The sequence below is a fragment of the Caloenas nicobarica genome, chromosome 2 (assembly GCF_036013445.1).
Source record: "Caloenas nicobarica isolate bCalNic1 chromosome 2, bCalNic1.hap1, whole genome shotgun sequence".
Taxonomy (NCBI): domain Eukaryota; kingdom Metazoa; phylum Chordata; class Aves; order Columbiformes; family Columbidae; genus Caloenas; species Caloenas nicobarica.
This window is the reverse complement of record NC_088246.1, coordinates 130,650,122-130,663,711: the sequence shown is the minus strand read 5'-3', so window position 1 is coordinate 130,663,711 and position 13,590 is coordinate 130,650,122. Positions and strand designations below refer to the sequence as shown.

Genomic DNA, 13,590 nt, shown 5'->3' with positions numbered 1-13,590 from the left:
GCAAATTGTGTTGGATGGACAGATTAAATTGCTTCTTTTTCAAAATTGACTTTGACTCACACAGAGTTCCATGTTATAAAGGCTTTGTACAGCATCACAGAAAACAATAGTTATTTAGAGGAAATAACTCCAGTCCGTTATGTAGTACTCAATGATGATACACAAGAAACAATGGCAGAGAGACTGTCCAGCAGGTATTTGCTATGAAGTACACACACACACAAATCTATACTGTTCATTGCATTATGAAATTTTGAAATCTACCAGTTTTCACTCTATCTTTTTGCTCTGCCTCTCCATCAACTTCATCCGAACATGCCTGTGGCCTGCAATAAGCAGTGGGATGAAAACATCTATAATAAACAGCAAGAAAAATAATACCTAACACCAGACTAGTGACCAGAATAGTTAAGATACTCACAATGATAAAATCTATTCCCTTGATAATAGAAGGTTTCCAAAACATATACACAAGCAAAATACCTAGTGTTACAACAGTGTGAGTAGCATAATAAATAGAAATGCAATATTTTGTTTTTCTCCCCTTTATGTTAAAAAACGTAAAAATTAGAATTATTCCAACAACAGTTCTGTACAGATATTCCATCTTCATAGATTTGCAAAATGTCGTATGTTGTTTCAAAGTCCAGGTGAAGCCACAGATCCAAAGAAATATCAGCAGAATTACAGAACTTCTAACACTTAGTAGAGTGATCAGTGAAATGCTGAGTATCCAAGAAGTGATGGTAAGCAGTTTATAGAAGAGATACACTAACATGGGAAGCACATGAAATTCATCTTCATCAGGCAGAGATTTTCGTAATGATACCTGATAATCAACCGTTGAAATGGAGATACCACAAAAAGACATAAAAATGGCAGCATCTAAACAAAACACAAGGATGAATGTTAAACCTAAATAAAAGATAGTTATTTTACATTCTAATTTCTGCAAGAACTCTTAGACAAGTTCATGCTTTTTTAACAATTTCTTTATAGCATTTTATATTTCCTCCGTGCTCCTAAACAAGTCACTTTAATGTTAAGGCTCAGTTTAGTTACCTAAATCTAGGTATCTAATGCTGTTTGGGATGCCTATGTTATCCTGCCCGGCCTCTGGCCATTGATGGTTTTACTTAAGTTGTGTGTCATATTTGCCATCTCCATACGCAGATGACTTAGAAATTCCCAACATATTGTAAATAGCCCATAAAAACTTGAGTTTCAGCAATTTAGATTGAATCTGGGGTGTCTGTCATGTAGAAATCTATAACTAAGACTTGGCTCTTCACACGGTCATATTTAAGAAGAAGTTCATCTGAACATTTTGTCTGAGTACTTATTTACTCCATGGACTGCGAAGGAACACTAAACAGCAGTGCAGGTCTCTCCATTTGGTTAGATAAATTCCAACCCTGAGTAAGTCAATGTCTTGTCAATAATGCCACTAGTTTTAGAGCTGGACATGGTACAGCTCCTGTCTTGCTTCTGAGAGTTGAACCAGTATGCTGACACATCCTTAGTCGACACATCCTTAGTTGTTTTCTGACTCTGTCCCTCCATCTATAATGTGGATGATGGCAGTGACAGCTCACAGGGCTGCTCTAAATTCGTTACTTATTTCAAGATGCACAACTGGCAGTTTTAAAAGAAACTGTAAGCAAAAGCACACAAAACAAACTGCTCTGCAAATGATATACTAATTGTATTAAATAGATTATCTTCAAGTGGTATATTGTTATGTTTCTATTAGGTATTATGACTTGTTATAATGACATCTTCCTTCTCGTGGATTTAGCAGAATGAACCATCTACTAGACAGAAATTGTATTAATAAATGCAGAGTAAATACACAGTCGAGTGTATGTTTTCCAAGGTATGTTTAACATGTTACTCAATCACATGAGTTCTCTTTTTAGGTAAGATACTCAGCTTGTAAATTAAGGAGAAAGACTCACATTGACAGAAATTATTTTTGCCGTGTTCCAGGAGGATGTAAATCTGGACAAAAAGCTGTGGTGTAGTCTCAAGAAAAGTCTTGAATACTCTGAGCATGTTAATATCAGTCACTGCATCAATTACTTGTTTTTGAATGAAGTTGGGAGGGTCTGTTTCTGATGCACCTCCACCACTGTTTTGTTTAAACGCAGCTTGGCAGCCATACTTCAAAGCAAACCAATACCTGCAAAAAGGGAGACTTGATTAGACAGCATTTTTTAAAAGTGCAACTCAGCAAAATGGTATAGCCCAGCAATGATTTTTCCCACTTCATTCTCCATTCACATTTTATCTTTGAATGCAATCCAGCACCTTCTACTAAGATAAAATTTAGTCCAATATCTGTCTGGTACCAGTGATATCGGATAATCATTTATGACCAGTGATACTAATGCAATGTAAAAACTACTAGAACAGAATGAGATTTGCCTGAATAAAGATTACAAGCTTTATTTTGCTAGGTTCTTATTTTTTTAAAGTACTGTATTTCTGAATATTCCCTTAGCATCTCTTCTCAGTTTCTCTTTGAGATACCATTCACTTTCTTTTTACCCTTTTAAGGGTATTAGTAAATATCCAGCTGTGAACATCCACATCTATATAAATATAATATAGATCCATAAGCCCCAGATGTAATATCTGATGAACTGCAAACATTCAAAAGGCTTTTTAAAAAAATCACTACAGTATTATTTTCTAAATACTTAGGAAGACTTTCATTTTAGAAAATTACTTTTGAGACACATGGATTTCCTGGGATGACAGATTCTATTAATAATCTGAGTGGTTTTACATGAACAAGCCATTTGATTTGGCAAATGAGTGTATCGGAATGACTTTTAGAACAGATCTGGTTTATTTTCAATTAAGCCTAAATGAACATTTCCTCTGAAAGAACGGTAAATGCAAAAATATACGGAATTAGTTAGTCACAACTGCTGTGCATTCTGTGTGGTAAAGAACCATTTCTGTTCAGTATGCCTCTAATGTTATGCTTAGGAATAAAAAAACCCTGGCTCTTATTCCCATTTTCAAGATCTTTGCTTCAGGCCTGGAGGTGGACATAGCACCTTAGAGGGAACAGAACACTTACGTTTTAATCAAAAACTATTTTGATAGTTACAGGAGGAACCAGCTGTTGTACATGGTAATCTTTACAGCTTGGGAAAACAGGATGGTGGCTACAACGTGGTGTAGGACCAGAACTCCAGCTGCTGGAAATCATAGTATTTCTGCTGCTCCTAATAGACTCACACACAGAGACACACAGCCCTGGTGAATTATTTGAATCATTGCACTCTTGCTTCAGAAGCCAAGAGATGTAAGCAATGCTCTTCTCTATAATAGATTAAATGGGGAAATTCAAGAAGAAGGTGTTTTCACAGCTAAAGACATTTTTCCAGTTGAACTGTTCAGCAGCAAACAAAGATCGTTTGGAACTAGTTAGCAAATGAAAGCAGGGAGAAGTATTCTCGTAACTATGCATGTAAATCCTATCTTGAAGCAAAGCAAGGCTGGCGCTCTTCTGCTGGTTACTTGACTTTAAGTGGTGCCTAACACTGGCTGGACAGACTGTAGGTGAAACTGCGTAACTCTGCATCACCACAATAGGCACATCATTGCTAGTGTGGCGGCTTAAGCTTTGCAAGGCCTCAGACTTGCCAGGCTTGCTCTCTGTGAAATTTTCTTGACCTGTCTGTGACTTTGTATTGCTTGGGTTTTCTGCAGAAAATTTGGTGATTTCTTCCAATTGACCAGGTGGTTAATTTGTTTTACTTTTGTTCATTTTTGTCTGGTACAACCATAGTTTATATAGGTAACAGTAGCAAGCAGGTATTTTGTATTGAATGAGCTATTTATGACAGATATGATGACACAGGATGGAGAGATATAGTCTTGGTATGACAGCAGAAGTCCTGAGATGTGGAGACAGAAGATACAGTACGGAAGAGTACATGCACAGGATGATAAGGGATGGTTTGACACTGGAGACTCCACGGCTATAAACAACTCACCAAAAATCAGTTAGATAAATGCAGATGTGGAGCTGGATGAAACTACTTTTAGGGGTAACAAAAAGAACAACTAAGTTGTATCTAGCACGCATAAAAGGCACGATAGATACTAAGTTTGGATGTAACATGAAGCTGCAGAGAAATAAAGCAAAAGCAAAGTCTAAAAGCGTGCTAGCAAACATATAAAATAGACCCAAAGTGGATCATAAGAGTGAAGAAGAAGAACCATCAACATAAAGATCATGTTCCTCCCAGCAAGACTCCAGACAGTGGTAACACCCATAACCCCCATGCACACCAGAATTAGACTGCTGACCTTAAGACTCAGAGGAGCAGAGGAAAGGAGAGGAAAACATGAGGAAAAGGGACATGAACTATGAAATATGAGTGTTACAGTTTTAATCATGTTATTATTACTGACGCTTGTTATGTATAGAAGTATTCTTTCTTTTCCTGTAATAAATAGATCTAGACTAATAATGATTCTTGGAATCAACTGTTACAATTTCACTTATACTAATAAGTTCTTGGCTTTAAAAGTATATAAATCCTGTGTGTTTTCCCATAAACAGGATTTTGAGCATAACAGCGTTCAGACATCACTTTCAAGCCTGTTTCTGCCTATTCAGTTCCCAAATATCTTGAGCTTACAATATTCTTCTCCAATGAACCCCTTTTGACTATAACGGGCAGGCAAGGACAGCAACAGCAGCCCTTTTTTCAAGAAAACTCACTGTGATTCAGCCAACTTTTCTAGCATTATAAACATTGCTAAAGGCCTTTCCTCTCCACAGAAGGATTTAGTCATTTGGATTATGAAGATTACATCATTCATTCAGATCTATTTTCTTGAGAAATCAAGCAGAACAGCACAGACCATCGCATGGTTATCTTACACAGTTGTACAAGTCTGCTAGTGTGCAGGCTGAGCAAGGCAAGGTCCTGTGCCTTAGCTTGCTTCCTACTTCTATTCCTTAAGGCTGCATCTGAGATGATTTCAAGATTCACGCTGGAGTGCTGCAGGTTCCCAGTTCCCTGATCATCCGCAGGATCATAGGCAATGTGGACCCCATGAAACACACAGTTGCATTTCTTTTACATAGCAAACAGGGGGCAGCAGATCATTAGACACCTGGATCTCATAGGCTCATCTCCTCCCAGTATGACATTGGAGCACAGTGCCCTTCTGCTTACAAAGAGCACTCGGAAGAATTCCTTGCTCCTCCAGGCGTTAAAAGTGTAACACCTTCACCAGCATTAAGGACAAAATCCTTTGACTACAGGGGAGACAGTGTCACAGGTTCTTCCAGAGCTACAAATGAGACAACCAGGATTTTGCAGGTCCTGGGTTAAGTGCATGCTAGAAGAATCGTGACTTATTCCCTGGTATGTTGAAGCTTTTCCACCATACAAGTGAGAATTGCAACCTGGAAGCATCAGTAGTAGGTGTGGAGTAGTTTTGTTACTACTGAGGAGCCTGAGGGGAAGATCCTTTGCTCTTCTCTTTGCAGAGGTTCATAGACTGCAGCCCTGCCAGTCAGGCCATATGTTGATTCTGTGAGCTGGCTCTAGAGCCATTATTTACTCCCAAAGGAAACTGTTTTCTACTTTTCTGTTTTTGTATATTTATCTTACTGTTCTCTGCACAATTACTCATAAGCAAAGAGCTGAACTATTTGGCAAGGCATCTATAGCTTTTCCAGTTTATGAAACAATTAGTATTCCAAAACATCTGGTTATTGCATGCAAGATGTAAACATCTGGAAAGTTTGCAATGTTTGCAAGAAAAAAACAATTGGATAGACCAATCTGTTAGCTGCCCATGGACTCATTCACCAGAGCCTGTGCTTGTCCAAGCAGCAAGAAGTGGAAACCATCTGCATAAATTTTGAGCTACAGAGCTCACAGTTGAGAAGGCAGATGATCCATCTTAAACTGAAGGTGAAATGGATATGTCATAAATACAGACAAATGCGGGGTTACCACTTACTTTTTCTCCCTCTAAACTCCTTAAAGAGGATCACTTTTTTTATTAATCCAAGATACATAAGTTACTTGGAAGCCAACAGGACAAAAAAATCACAACTTCTTTACAACTGGAATTGTCATATAAGAATAGTAAAGAATTATCAGTGTTTCTAAATATCGTATTCACTTTGATGGGGAAAAAAAGAGGGTTTCTGCCCTTGTAGTGTTGCTCGATGGAGAATACAGATGATAAGACTTCCACTGGTTATAAACACTCATTGAAACACAGCTCCACTGTCTCTCTGTTCTTAAGATACTCCTACATTTTCATCATCATTTTGTAAAAGATGACGTTTGCTCCTGGTCTCCTGTGAAATTAGGAAGGCTTTGGCTCTGACTGGGAATTCACAGAGGTGACAGCTACTTGTTTTTGTTGCTTCACAGCCCTCGCATGTCACAGGCAAGCTGCCTTGGCAGTGCTTCCATGCCACCTGCTTCCCCTCAGATTTCCAGCGAGGACTTTCCACCACAATCCCAGTACTACACTACACGTCCCATCTCATCACACTACACTGACAAAGATTTGGGTGCCATTTAGAACTTCATGCAGGTAGGTTGTGAGACACCTGGCAACAATGATTGTCCTGTCTAAATTCTAAACATGCACAGTTTGCAGCATGGTATAAATCCTTAATCAAAGGCAAATTATTCTCTGCTGCATGTTAAACTTAATTCTCTAAGTATCAAACAGCTTGAATTAAATCCATGAAACTGATGCAACTAAATCAATACTTTGGTCTGTAAATTTGTATTAAGAAAATGTGATCATTATTATGTAACCTCTAACTTACTTAAAGTAGCATTACAAACCTTCCACTTTTAATTGACTTTCTGTATCCCAATGACTTGGTGTCTTAAATATCCTTCTACTTATTTTGTCCTGTGGAACTTCTTGTTATACACATAGATTGCTAGAGGCATGTTACCAGCTTCAGTCCTCATTTTTAATCAGTTCTTGGTTTGGATGTGATTTACCAGGTGTTAAGTGTGTACCAGTATAAACAGAACATTACCTATCTTGACTCTGAATTTTTCTCCTTGTCTTTTAAAAATGTGTAATGAAACCACCCCAGGTTCAGCAAAGTACTCACATTTACTCTGATGTCTCATGCATTTAGAATTCATCTTTACAAATATGCAAAAAAAAAATTTTTCGTCTGCTCCTGTTCAAAGATTCAGGGCATCTTGAGCCAAGCTTTAAGCATCAAGAGACACAACAGCAGCTGCCAATATCACAATGGCTGCTGTCTGTATGGCGTTCTATCCTGACAGCAAAAGTTATTAATTGCTAAAATTTAGTCTTCCGGAGGCATCCTTGACTGATGCTCCAAACTGCTCCATGTCAGTGGATTCCAGAATTCATATAGTGCCCAAGGGAAATGTCCCTTTTTTCGACATTCACTGACCGTGTTATTGTCTTAATGCTGACTGTGAAGCCACAGTCTGCTCTCAATTCTACCAACATCTGTGTGACTCATTTAAATGGGTCAGGCTGAAAATAATTTTAGTCAGCAAAACTAATATATATTTTACGAACTTAATTTTGTCTCCTTTCAGACAATAACATTTCATATGAAATATGATTACAGGTCTACATTCTTTCCATTAAAAGAAACTAAAGCCTTATTAGATATAAAATAATTTTAATTTCATTTTTGCTCTATTTTTAAAATATATATGTACATAATGTATACATTATGCATATGATTTCCATATTGATTTCTTAGCATTGCAGTGTGATAACATAACCAAGTATTCCCATTGTGCTGTGCCCTGTACAAACATAATTAAGTTCCCTGTCTCAAAGATGGAGCAAAAACTGTAAAAGACACAAGAAAGGGAGGAAGGGAAGAATGAAAGGAAGAAATTAAGGAAGACAATTTGGTAAGGTGTATTCACATCTTATAATTTCAGGCATCCAAAGGACGTATTTACTGACTAGGTCCCTCTTTTCCTCTGTAGTAAATGGAGAATATAGGTTCCTGCCCCAAATAACCTTCTGCAGAAACTCACCTTAACAAGTATGACCCAACTCTCAACAAAATCTGCTTTTATCCATTGACTGTAGAGATAAAACTGAGAGACTCATTGTCTAAATTAACTGGATAAATCAGATGACTAAGGAGGAAGACAGGAGGGAGTTGTATGTGGTTACATCTGAGAAAACACACATAATAGGAAGTGTGTAATAACTGATCACCAAGATACAAGCATAGATGTCAGCCTGCTGTTATCAATTTGTACTACACAGTATGCAGTATCACACTGCTGAATATTGCGGAGTGGCTGAAACATCTTTGTAATTTATACATACCAGCTTGGAAATTTTCCAAGTGTGAGTGTCTGTATAGGCGAAAATATCTTTTGTGCAATAGAGGACAAGTGACCAAGTTGACAATACTGTCAGTTCAAAAGGCAAAATTATGTTTACTAGATAATAAGCCACTCAGAGAAGATGGGACTAATTCTGGCAAGGAGGCTTTGAAAATTATAGAAACTCATTATAAGAGCTATTCATTGGAAAGGGTATGAGTTTAGGTAAACACAACAGTTTCATGGATTACCTTAGCGTTAAGGTAATCCATTAAGATTTGCCCATAAAAGCAGCATTTTGAATAGATACAAGCACTGAGTCAGGATTGCAGCATACAGAGTTGTAAATGTTCGGAGCTTGGATCTGAATTTCGAAAGTCTGTGTTTAAAGGCGAGGTCTTAGAAATAGGGACTAATCAGCAGGAAATTCTAGGGGCAACCCGAGAGTGTAAAACCGAGGCAAAGGTGAAAACAGAATAACAGTCCTGAACAGATTACAGAGAATGAGGTCACGATAGAGAAAGGGGAAAGAGGAAAGTTTTCAGTGAGACATTAAAAGAGCAGCTTCTGCCATTCTACACCATGGTTACTGGCTTAACATTTATCACCGTTTATCAGAGAGGTGATGGCTTTAATTTCCTTTGGAAGAAGCAAACTCAGAGGGGTAGGTTTGCAAGTCACAAGGAGAAGAATGGCACTCCCAGCCACACCTGAGGATGAAAAGCCTTGGGGACAGACCAAAAGGAGAGTGCCACAGTGAGCTCTGAGACATCCCCTCTGAAAGGTGGAACCTGGTAGAGACCCTGTGGCCAGGTCTTGGTGTGTCTCCCATGAACGAACCCGTGACCATGGATGTGGTTAGTGAAAAAGAAACCATCCAGAGAAATTGAAGAGAGATTTTCTTTTTCTTCAAAATGTAGTATTTCTAAGTTTTTCTAATATCTGACACTAGAAAAATTAAACCTCTCTATAAATACTCCTCTCTGAAGTATGAAACTTCAGGATTGTAAGAGGAGGAAGAGCGGGAAGGTAAAGCTGACAGACAAAAGGAAAAATAAGAGAGAGGCAAAAGTTACTTGTGACACTTAACAGCTTCGTCATTTTCCTTAATCCATGATAACATCAGGTGAATAGAACATGTGTGTGAGGGGAATTTTTATGTTGGCATAAATATATCTTTCATTGCTGGCCATAGGATAGCATAGGAAGTTAAAGGAGGCATTTTAAATAAGTATTGTATTAAATGCATCTGATAAGTATATTCACTCACGTTTCTTGCATGTTGCACACACAAAATAATTAAAATTCAGGACTTTTTGCCAACATCTTTCACTTCGGTTTTAAAATAGAAGTAAAATCTTGGCAAAATGATATCTAGAATGATAATGATAATTTTATAGCAAAGCCACCACAGAATGATAAGCATATGGTATCTTAAAATATTCCTGGAGATGTGCCTTTCAGCAAACAAAGGTTCCTGTCACCATTACCTCAGTCTTACAGGAAGTACTGCTGCAAGTATTCTTACTAACTATTCAACCATTCATTTCTCTCCTGAATCATAGTGTTTTTTCTACACATGGCTAGACTCTCAGGTTCAAACATTACCTCTTACTTCAGCTGTCTCACCTGCTTAGTGTAATCAAATGGATACTTAACATCACTTTAAAAACTTACAATTATCAGTTACAACAGTATTACTCTGTAATTAAATATGCCCTACCAAAAGGCTGATGAATCAAATAGAGTTAGGCTGTGAATGATAAAAATTATTACAGGTAAAACGAAAGAAGACCTACATTTCCATTAAAACATGACATAATTTACCCCGGCATAAGCAGACAAAAAGCCATTTGCCTACCTGGAGCAGTAATTGTTAAGGCCAGAAGTGGTCTTGTCCCTGAAGCCGTATTTCTTAACAAACTGTCTTAAAGAAATATGATTTCTTATTTTAAAATAAATTTTTAAATGTGCTTACCTTATAAAAATTCCACACTGAAAGAGATGAACTAGAAAAATCCATTTCAGCTTCCCAGTATCAGTACCTTCCCAATCATTTTTAAACCACTCATAACTGAATAACTGAGTTATTAATGATGAAAGACCTCTAAAACTCAATATTAATATACTCCAAGAATATTGTCCTTGACAGAAATATTTACTAGCTACCCAGAAGTCCACTCCAATGTCAACTACATAAATTACAATTCCACCAACTAAAAAAATAAAATTCCACTTAGTAAATTTCATCATGCATTAGACTGTCACTGTTGTCGTTCTCTCCTCACTTCATGTAAAGGAAAGTCCGAATTAGTCTAAATGCTTTCCTACAGTGGAATCTTTTTCCTGATGACATCACCTGCTCATAGTGCTTTATACAAAAGAAAGTTGAGCTACACATTCTTATTATGGCAAAGGGACTTGCATTTTTCTGTATTCTTGATTTAAATATTAATTAACGTCACTGATACACGTCTATTCTGGAAAAGATAAAGGTAAATTGTCTTTCTAACTGGTGAAGTCATTCTTCATTATTGGTCCCTAAAAAGAAGAAGAAATACGGAAGATTAGCAGTAACAATATTTTCTTTTAAAGCATCACACACCAATTCTCATGACAATTTAAACATGCAAGTACAAAATGCAGAATGTACTGAGATATCAGCCAACAATCAGCCCAAGAGAAGCTGCACCTCTGAACCTGCTCAGGACACACACTCTCCCAACTATAGTCGCTCTCCACTTACTAAGCAGCACATATGACCTAACCACATTGCCTACTGCAAATAGAACTAATTCACAGTCCCAACTACACTTACATTGACTAAAATTGCAAGGATTCTTGTGGCCTCTTTGTGTAGTCCTTAGACACCTTTCCTCTGTAGAACTGTGGCATTTGCCAGGTGAAACAGAAAAGCTATAAGGCAGTACACTCTCTCTGATTCATTTCCATTTCTGCAAAGCTATAAACATTAAAATTACAAAGTCCCTTATTTCATTTGCTTATCTGAGAAAAAGCTGCTGGCAGCAATCCCAAAGGATAGGATACAGGACACGTCAAAGAACCAGGTTTGGGCTGGTGCCACCACCAAGCAGCAGCAAAGAATACATGAGAAACAGCTGTGCCAGGGAACCCAGGGCAGGCTGTGCGGAGGCAGGTCTCCTTTGGATTTTTGTGAATTTAGGCATGCTGACACAGAGGAATGAAATTAAACAATCGGTTAATATCCTATGACCAAGGTAATGACTATTCTTTGCTTGTGTTGACTGGCCTAGTCTACGCTGTAACCTAAGTACAACTCCAGAAAAAGAGAACTTAAGCTCTTAATTTCCTAATGAAGACAAGTGGGAACGTAACAGTGTAAAAAGGTGCTGGGTGTCTAAACATTTTTTTCTTTTCTTTTCTTTTTTTTTAATTTACGCCTTAGCTATTTCTAGCCTCTTGCTTTATCTCATACTTAGGTTTCATGCCCTGGCCCTGAAGAGGTCAGAAAGATCAGGTAATCTTACAGCTGGGATAGCTGGAATCCTTTCCCCGTTCTTTCCTATCCTCTCCAAAAAAAATACCACTAATGTCTTTCAGATCACCAATGCAATTTATATCTAATTCACAGTCAGATTCAGGGAAGTGGACTTTGGTACAAAGTCCAGCATAAACTGAACTTCGTGTTTACAAATGTTTCATATCTGAAAACCTGCGTGCGAAACAACTTAATAGTTTACTACTAGGACTCACTCAAGAAAATTCCAAAGAACACTGTATTTACTCTATATAAGAACATCATGTCATTCTGCAACTTGAGGTACCACCTTTGTCAAACTGTATGCTCTTTTTTTGTGACAAGAACATTACACATGGTTTTTAGAACAGATTTTTTAAAAAATCCAAAACCCCAAGCAGGTTCACTATTTGTTTGTTGCAGGAAACCCAACTGCAAAAGTTAAGTCTATAACTGGATACAAACAGAAATTTCTTTGGATAGGCAATTCATGGCCAAAGTAGGCAGTATATCAAGGTTCATATTTAATGAGTGGTACTGTACTAGACACTTGAGTGACAAGAAGTAGCCTCTAATTTTGTGCCTGAACTGAATAAATAGGGTAACGGAATGTGTCTCTCTTTACAGCCTCCCTATTGTTTTATGTTTGGTCACTTCGCAAAGAGGAATTATCTCATTATCATATTACCCCTAAAAAGAATGAAAGTTTTACAGGCTATGTCCAGACTCCTCTAAAACAACAGCATGAAGAGTAGCTGTGAGCCAGCTGACTTCTACTTCTGACACAGGTACTGTTCAAACTGCCGCTATGCCGGCAATCTGCAGATGTGTCAGACATTGTGGTGGTATGGGAAACCATCAGGTAAGCTGAGATAAATGAGGAGCCACACATTTTCAAGCATGTCAGCTTGCTCACAGTCTCATAATTATCTTGAACAAGGAATCTAGGCTTGAAAAAGCCTTGGACTGGCCGGTAAGAGACAGGGTTTACACTTTGCTTATGGTAACCTAAAAAAAAAAAAATCTATCAGACACTCATGAATCTGTATTCCTGAATGTCCAATGTCTTAATTCCAAGCCCAAGCACAAATGCCTGCTCACAGGTACACATGAAATCTCCTTTGAAGATCTCAGTTCTTAATATCCCCTGTATTTTATGCATGATAGCACTCCAAAGAGCACCATGGTCTCATGTACCAGGTGGGGTAAAATTAGGTGCCACAAGAGAGAGTACCTTGTATCACTCAGAATTATATTGCCCATGGTCTTATGAAACATATGAGATGTAAAATGAAAAGAGCAAGAAGAGTAAAGTGTTTGTCAGCCAACATAAATATAATCCTGCTCTGAAAACTAACATACTTCTACAGAATCATTTTGTGCTAAAGCAGAAACAATAAAATGTGATTAGCAAGGCATTCCATTCTCACAATATCTTTAAAATGCTATTACAAAATGCAGACTTACCTTAATACTGGCCATGGATAGAGAATTTTCAGTTTTAAAAAAGATTTGTATGTAGATTTGCATATTCACAGGCTTCCCATCCCTACCCTTCCAAGACCTGAAAAAAACCCAAGAAAAGTTAAAGGGCTTACTGGTATAACACAAACTGAAACTAAAATCACATGGTAACCATGTGACACAGTTAATGATTTGCTACCTGTCAAGAACGGTCATTCTTATGAATATATTATAAAAATTCTATTCTAAAAATTCTGTTTAGAAGTCCAAGTC

The 13,590-nt window shown here is 37.6% G+C and overlaps 1 protein-coding gene across 1 annotated transcript; it reads right to left on the bottom strand.

The window, feature by feature from the left end:
• Positions 1-235: 235 nt before the first annotated feature.
• XKR9 (XK related 9) lies at positions 236-10,697 on the bottom strand. Its single transcript, XM_065630030.1, has 3 exons — positions 10,333-10,697; positions 1,959-2,182; positions 236-885 (listed from the first exon to the last, which is right to left on the bottom strand). The coding sequence occupies exons 1-3, from the start codon at positions 10,605-10,607 to the stop codon at positions 236-238; spliced, it is 1,149 nt and encodes a 382-aa protein (XP_065486102.1). The 5' UTR covers positions 10,608-10,697.
• Between the last annotated feature and the right edge of the window lie 2,893 nt (positions 10,698-13,590).

Bases quoted from the DNA above. Each gene is read 5' to 3' on its own strand.
- XKR9 (XM_065630030.1), bottom strand. From the start codon at position 10,607: ATGATGAAATTTACTAAGTGGAATTTTATTTTTTTAGTTGGTGGAATT. The intron at 2,183-10,332 runs GTAAGCACATTT...CCCTTTTTGCAG, and splicing joins CAGTGTGGAATTTTTATAAG to GTATTGGTTTGCTTTGAAGT. The intron at 886-1,958 runs GTGAGTCTTTCT...TGTTTTGTTTAG, and splicing joins CAAAAATAATTTCTGTCAAT to ATGCTGCCATTTTTATGTCT.